The 7500-nt window shown below is 44.0% G+C and overlaps 1 protein-coding gene across 1 annotated transcript in view; it reads left to right on the plus strand.

Annotated features, from left to right (window-relative positions):
* Nucleotides 1-7500, plus strand: part of LOC145418044 (protein turtle homolog B-like) — a 91995-nt gene that overhangs the window by 33782 nt on the left and 50713 nt on the right. The window contains exons 10-12 of the mRNA XM_080286577.1: nucleotides 670-811; nucleotides 3921-4081; nucleotides 7344-7482. Of these exons, the coding sequence (XP_080142703.1) occupies nucleotides 670-811; nucleotides 3921-4081; nucleotides 7344-7482 (442 nt within the window). The remainder of the gene's footprint in view (nucleotides 1-669; nucleotides 812-3920; nucleotides 4082-7343; nucleotides 7483-7500) is intronic.

Genomic DNA, 7500 nt, shown 5'->3' on the forward strand with positions numbered 1-7500 from the left:
CCAACGCTTTCCCCTCACCATGCCAGATTAACGTGTCTATCTATCTATCTATCTATCGCAGAGCCGCTGGGTCAGGCTGCACACTAAACAATCTATCCATACATCTATCTATCCATCTATCTCAACAGCCACATCGGGTGCTAAGTTCAGGCCACACTCTAACCTGTCGATCTATCTATCCATCTATCCCTTTCCAACGCTTCCTTTCCCCTCACCACGCCACATTAATCAGTCTGTGTACTTCTGCCTATCCATCCATTTATCTATCTATCTATCTATCTATCTATCCCACAGAGCCTCATTCTGGCGCTGAGTTCAGACTGCACAAACTAATCCATTTGTATCCTATCCATCCCTCCCTCCACCCATCCATCCATCCTGCCATCCATCTATCTATCCATCTATCCATTTATGCACAGTTTCATTCAAGCGACGAGTTTAGATTGCACACACTAATCCATCTATATCTCATCCATCCTTCCTTTCACCCATCCATCCATCCTGCCATCCATCTATCTATCCATCTATCTATCTATCCATCTATCCACAGTTTCATTCGAGCGACGAGTTTAGATTGCACACACTAATCCATGTATATCCTATCCATCCCTCCTTTCACCCATCCATCCATCCTGCCATCCATCTATCTATCCATCTATCTATCCGCAGAGCCACATCCGGGTGTTGGGGTCGGGGTCCACCGTCAGCTACACCCCCAACACAGAGCTCGACTATGGTACACTGCTCTGTTGGGGAACTAACTCCGTTGGTACACAGAAGCGGCCGTGTGTATTCCACGTGTTCCCTGCAGGTGGGTGTAGTAGATAGACGATAGATTAAGTAGATAGATAGATAGATATGTAGACAGACTGATGGACAGATAGATAGATTGATAGACATGGATAGATGGAAGGATAGATATAGTGTATTCCACGTGTTCCCTGCCGGTGGGTGTGGTAGATAGACGATAGATTAAATAGACAGATATATAGATAGACAGATATAGACAGGCAGGCAGGCAGAGAAACAGACAGGCAGACAGACACAGAAACGGAGATATGGATTAGATAGATAATAAATAGATAGACAGATAGACAAGTATAGACGGGGGGGGGAAGGGAGGAAAAGGTAAAATGAAAGGAAATATATAAGATAAAAATGGGTGAGAGAGAGAGAGAGAGAGAGAGAGAGAGAGAGAGAGAGAGAGAGAGAGAGAATTTACATAGATACACAGACCTCTCTATTCCAACGAGATGGTTCGGGTATAAAGAAAATAAAAGGCAAACACACACACACACACACACACACACACACACACACACACACACACACGGGTGACCACGTCGTTGGCAGAGGTCACTACCCTTGTTAACTTGGCCTAAAACTGTCACCTCCACCCTGAATACCAAAAGCTTAACACTAGAATACGATGCTAATCACGAAGAAGTGCTGCTGGAAGGATGTACAGCAGTAGCATTGTCCGGTTGTTTTTGTTGTTGTTGTTTCAAGGAAGAAGGAACCTAAGGCCGGAAGCGACGTGAAATAAGCGGCAAAAAAGGGAAAGTTTAGACCAAGTTAGACAAAAAAAGGTGTTAAGTACAGCCTATCTCATAAACTCTTAGGGGATAACACGCCTAATTTCACTAAAAATAATAAACCAATAGGAACAAAGAATATTAAAAAAAGACTAAACCACTTAAATAAAAACACTAAGGCAGTAAAAATAAACCACTCCCTCCTTTATCACAGTAATAATGCCCAATAAAGGAAGGTTTGAAACGTAACTCCAATAGTAATGATTAAAAATGGTTTCGATATTGCGTTCTGACAGACAGCGTGCAATTAGCCAATATCCACTGCTTGGGGGGGTGATTGGTGAGAGTTAATGAGGGGAAGTGATTAGGGGGTTGGGTTAATTAGGTGAGGTATAATGATGATGATAGTAGTGATAATAATGGTGATAATAATAATGATAAGAATTAAAATACTAAAAACAGTAATAATAATAATAATAATAATAATAATAATAATAATAATATCTACCAATTATTATTATTATTATTATTATTATTATTATTATACTTTTTTCATGGGGGATCTTTCAATAAAAAAAAAATCTCACATAAATCTTACCATTTTTTGAGAGAGAGAGAGAGAGAGAGAGAGAGAGAGAGAGAGAGAGAGAGAGAGAATGCAACTGGTGATTAAAGCTAAGAGAAAAGAGGGAACCAATTTTTTTCTCTCTCTCTCTAATCGGCTTATGTGACTGCCTCATTTCTCTCTCTCTCTCGTGCAAACCCAAAATCCTGCCTGTCTGCCTCAATTGCTGTCTCATTTTTCTGTGTGTGTGTGTGTGTGTGTGTGTGTGTGTGTGTGTGTGTGTGTGTGTGTGTGTGTGTGTCCTTCGTTTTTCTCACTGACTCCCTGTTATCGGTCTCTCTCTCTCTCTCTCTCTCTCTCTCTCTCTCTCTCTCTTTTTCTCTCTCTCACACACACACACGGCTCTATAAATTCCTTTTCTTTATTCGTACTTCACCAGCTTGGGAGAGGATTAATTCTATCAATCTCTAAATATGAAGGTTCGATCCTGTAGTAGATCAGATTTGGACTGATAGATACACATACATACATACATATATACATACCGAACATACATACACACATACACATAAACTACATACAAACATACATACATATACATACACAGAAACTACATACATACATATATACATACAAGCATAGACATTCATACATACATGCATACATAATTACGTACACACATCATACATTCACGCACACACAGTATACACAGCGACACCTACACACACACTCATATACACACAAATATCCTCCTTCCTTTACAAGTGTACCGCTCTCTCGCTCTCTCTCTCTCTCTCTATGGCGTGGGTTTTGTGATCATAATTAGGATCAGAACACTACATGAGAGAGAGAGAGAGAGAGAGAGAGAGAGGGGGGGGCGGGAAGCACAGAAGCATATCACACACACACACACACACACACACACACACACACACACACACACACACACACACAGATAAGAGTGAGGGAGACTGATAGCGCACAGGAGGGCGATAGAGAGAGAATTAGAGCTAGAAAAAGAGAGAGAAATAGGAGTGAGAGAGAAAACTGGAAAGGCAGGGAATCAGTGGAGGAAGAAATTAAGTTGGAGAGAGAGAGAGAGAGAGAGAGAGAGAGAAGGGGGGGGGCAGTCTGCAGTTCACCGGGTCAAACTTAGGTCAGTCTAGGGATTCAGTCAACCTCTAACAACCCTCTACCAAGCTCTAACCACCCTCTAACAAGCTCTAACCCCCTAACAACCCTGCAAGAGGCCCTAACAACCCTCTAACAACCTCTAACCCTCTCTAACAACGTCTAACAACCCACTAACAACCTCTAACCCTCTCTAACATCCTCTAACCCACTCTAACAACCTCTAACCACCCTGTAACAACCTCTAACAACCCTCCAACTCCCTAACAGCCCTCTAACAATCTCTAACCACCCTCTAACAACTTCTAACCCACTCTAACAACCTCTAACCACCCTGTAACAACCTCTAACAACCCTCCAACTCCCTAACAGCCCTCTAACAATCCCTAACCACCCTCTAACAACCTCTAACCCACTCTAACAACCTCTAACCACCCTGTAACAACCTCTAACAACCCTCCAAATTCCTAACAGCCCTCTAACAACCTCTAACCCTCTCTAACAATCTCTAACAACCCACTAACAACCTCTAACCCTCTCTAACATCCTCTAACCCACTCTAACAACCTCTAACCACCCTGTAACAACCTCTAACAACCCTCCAACTCCCTAACAGCCCTCTAACAATCTCTAACCACCCTCTAACAACCTCTAACCCACTCTAACAACCTCTAACCACCCTCTAACAGGTCGTCCGGATCCCGTACACAACTGCTCCGTCTACAACCTATCCGAGGCGGTGGTTAACGTGCGCTGCGTTGCGGGGTTCGACGGAGGCCTGGCGCAAACGTTTGTCATGGAGCTTTACCACCCGCTCACCAACGCTCTCATTGCCAACGTTACTAGCGAGGTGGGTATGGATGGATGGATAGATAGGTAGATAGATTGATGGATGGATAGATAGACAGACGGATAGGGTAGATAGATAGTGAAATTGTTCAGGAGCTTTATCACCCGCTCACCAACGCTCTCATTGCCAACGTTACTAGCGAGGTGGGTATGGATAGATAGACAGATAGACAGATAGTGGGACAGATAGACAGATAGATAGATAGATAGAGACACACAGATATATAGATGACGATAGATAGATAGACAAATAGATGGACAGACATACAGACAGACAGATACGTAGATAGGCACATAGACAGATAGATAGACAGATAGATAGACTGGAAGGCAGTGTAAGGCAAAGGCAAGGCAGGCATCAGTTTAAAAGTTCATCACAGAAGTATTATTAGCCAATATTACCAGCGAGGTAGGCAGGAAGGTGAGGCAGTGAGGTAGGCAGGGAGGAGAGGCAGGGAGGTGAGGCAGGAAATAGGCAGTGAGGTAGGCAGAGGAGAGGCAGTGAGGTAGGCAGGAAAGTCAGGCAAAGGGGAGGCAGTGAGGCAGGCAGGGGGGTGAGGCAGGAAGGAGAAGCAAAGGAGAGCAGTGAGGCAGGCAGGGGGGTGAGGCAGGAAGGAGAGGCAGTGAGGTAGGCAGGAAGGTGAGGCAGAGGAGCGGCAGTGAGCTGTAGGCAGAGGGGGTAGGCAGGAAGGAGGAGCAGAGAAAAGGCAGAGGTAGTAGGCAGGAAGGAGAGGCAGAGAAAAAGCTGACAGTGAGGTAGGCAAGGGGGGGTGGCAGGAAGGGGAGGCAGAGAAGAGGTAGGCAGCGAGGGAAACAGGAGGGAGAAGCAGAGAAAAGGCAGTGAGGTAGGCAGAGGGGGAGGCAGTGAGGTAGGCAGGAAGGAGAGGCAGGGGAGAGGCAGTGAGGTTAGGCAGGAGGGAGAGAGAGAAAAATGAGAGACAAAGAGAGGAAAAATACGTGAGGAATGAAAGGGAGGAGGGAAGGAGGGAGGGAAGGAGAAGGAAGGAAGGTGGTGGGGAAGAAGGAAGGAGGAGGGAAGGAGAGGAAGGAAGGGGGGAGGGAAGGAAGAAGGAAGGAGAGAAAGGAAGTAGGAAAGAGAAGACGGGTATGAAGAGAGAGAGAGAGAGAGAGAGAGAGAGAGAGAGAGAGAGAGAGAGCAAAGTGAATGGCAAGGTTGGTGCAAAAAAAAAAAAAAAAAAATCTTGCATGCTCACTGACAGATAGATAGATTGACAGACAGACAGATAGATAGATATGTAGATAGATAGGTCGACATAGAGGGATAGATGAATAGATAGATACGAATGGAGATAGATACAGATATATAGACAGAGACGGATGGTTGGATGGATAGATGTAGATTGATAGATAGACTGATAGATATAAAGGCAGATAGATATAGGTAAATATAGATAGAGATGGAAGGATGGATAGATGAATAGATGTAGATAGATAGATAGATGGACAGATAGATAGATACCCAGATAGAGTACAGATTATTGGATAGATAAATAGGAACGAAATTGATAGATAGAAAGTACGATAGACAAATACATACATACTTACAGACATACATACATACACACACAGACACATACATACACACACACAGACACACACACACACACACACACACACACACACACACACGGCAAGAGACAGACAAACAGACAACATGACAAACGAGAAAAGAAACACAGCAAAAATTCCCGGTACACACACACACACACACACACACACACACACACACACACACACACACACACACACACACACACACACACACGCGAGACTGACAACGGGAAAACTTTGATGAGAAAGGGTTGGTAAACTGACGAAGAGAAGGAAGGAAGGAGGGAAGGAAGGAAGGAAGGAGGGAAGGAAGGAAGGAAGCATGGAAGGATGGAAGGAAGGAAGGAAGCATGGAAGGATGGAAGGAAGGAAGGAAGCATGGAAGGAAGGATGGATGGATGGATGGATGGAAGGAACCATGGAAGGATGGAAGGATGGAAAAAAGGTAGGAAGGAAGGAAGGAAGGATGGAAGGATGGAAAGAAGGAAGGAAGGAAAGAAGGAAGGAAGGAAGGAAAGAAGGAAGGAAGGAAGGAAGGAACGATGGATGGAAACATGGAAGGAAGGAAGGAAGCATGGAAAGAAGGTAGGAAGGAAGAAAGGAAAGGAAGGAAAGAAAAAAAGGAAGGAAGAAAAGAAGTGAAGTTAAGGGAAAGGAAGGAAAGAAAGAAGGAAAGAATGAAGGAAGGAAGGAAGGAAGGAAAGAATGAAGGAAGGAAGGAAAGAAGGAAAGAATGAAGGAAGGAAGGAAAGAATGAAGGAAGGAAAGAAGGAAAGAATGAATGAATGAAGGAAGGAAGGAAAGAATGAATGAAGGAAGGAAGGAAGGAAAGAAGGAAGGAAGGAAGGAAAGAAGGAAGGAAAGAAGGAAGGAAGGAAGAAAGGAAAGAAGGAAACGAAGAAAGCAAAAGAATAAAGTAAGAAATCAAGGAATAAGTGGGAAGTAAAGGAGGAAGAGGAATGCAATAGAAAGATAAAGAGATAGATAGAGATATAGTGAGCAAGTGACAGATAGATAGATAGATATAGTGAGCGAGTGATGGACAGATCGAGGATAGATAATTGTTGATAGATATAAATGGAGATAGACTGATAGACTGTGGGATAGATAAATAGATACAGGTAGTTAAACAGAGACTGAGATGGATAGATAGACTGAAGAATGGAGACAGATAGATAGTAGACAGATAAGCATACATACATACATTCACACATATAGACAGACAGACAGACAGACAAATAGAAAGATAGACACAGATAATTACAGAGAGACAGACAGACAAGTACACAGACAGACAGACAGACAGGAAGACATTCAGACAGCTGGAGAAACAGACAGACAGGGATAGAAGACAGACAGACAGATAGACAGATAAATAGACATACAGATAGATAGATAGATAGATAGACAGACAGATAGACCTGGCGGAAGGACGCGTGGACGGGAGCGAGAAAATTGTCTTGCACTGACGGTGACAAAGATGTGAGAGAGAGAGAGAGAGAGAGAGAGAGAGAGAGAGAGAGAGAATCTGAGAGGTTGATAGATGGGTAAATAGATGGACAGATAGATAGCTAAAACACACACACACTCCCCCACCCCACACACCCACTCAAACCCCCCCCCACCCCACACACATTAATAACCCCCCCCACAAAAAAATCCGAAATTAACCTTCACTTTCCACCACTTAGGTCCCAAGATTCACCGTAGCTGGTCTGGAGGCTGGTCTGGCGCTCATGGCCGTGGTCTACTCTAGCAACGAGAAGGGCAGGGGGGAAATGGTCTCTCTCAAGGTCTACACGATTAAGGACCTGGCCGAAAAACGCACAGGTAAAACGTGTGTGTGTG

Source organism: Coenobita brevimanus, chromosome 112 (genome assembly GCF_032717465.1).
Source record: "Coenobita brevimanus isolate Jiangsu-jjx chromosome 112, ASM3271746v2, whole genome shotgun sequence".
In the NCBI taxonomy this organism is placed as follows: Eukaryota; Metazoa; Arthropoda; class Malacostraca; order Decapoda; family Coenobitidae; genus Coenobita; species Coenobita brevimanus.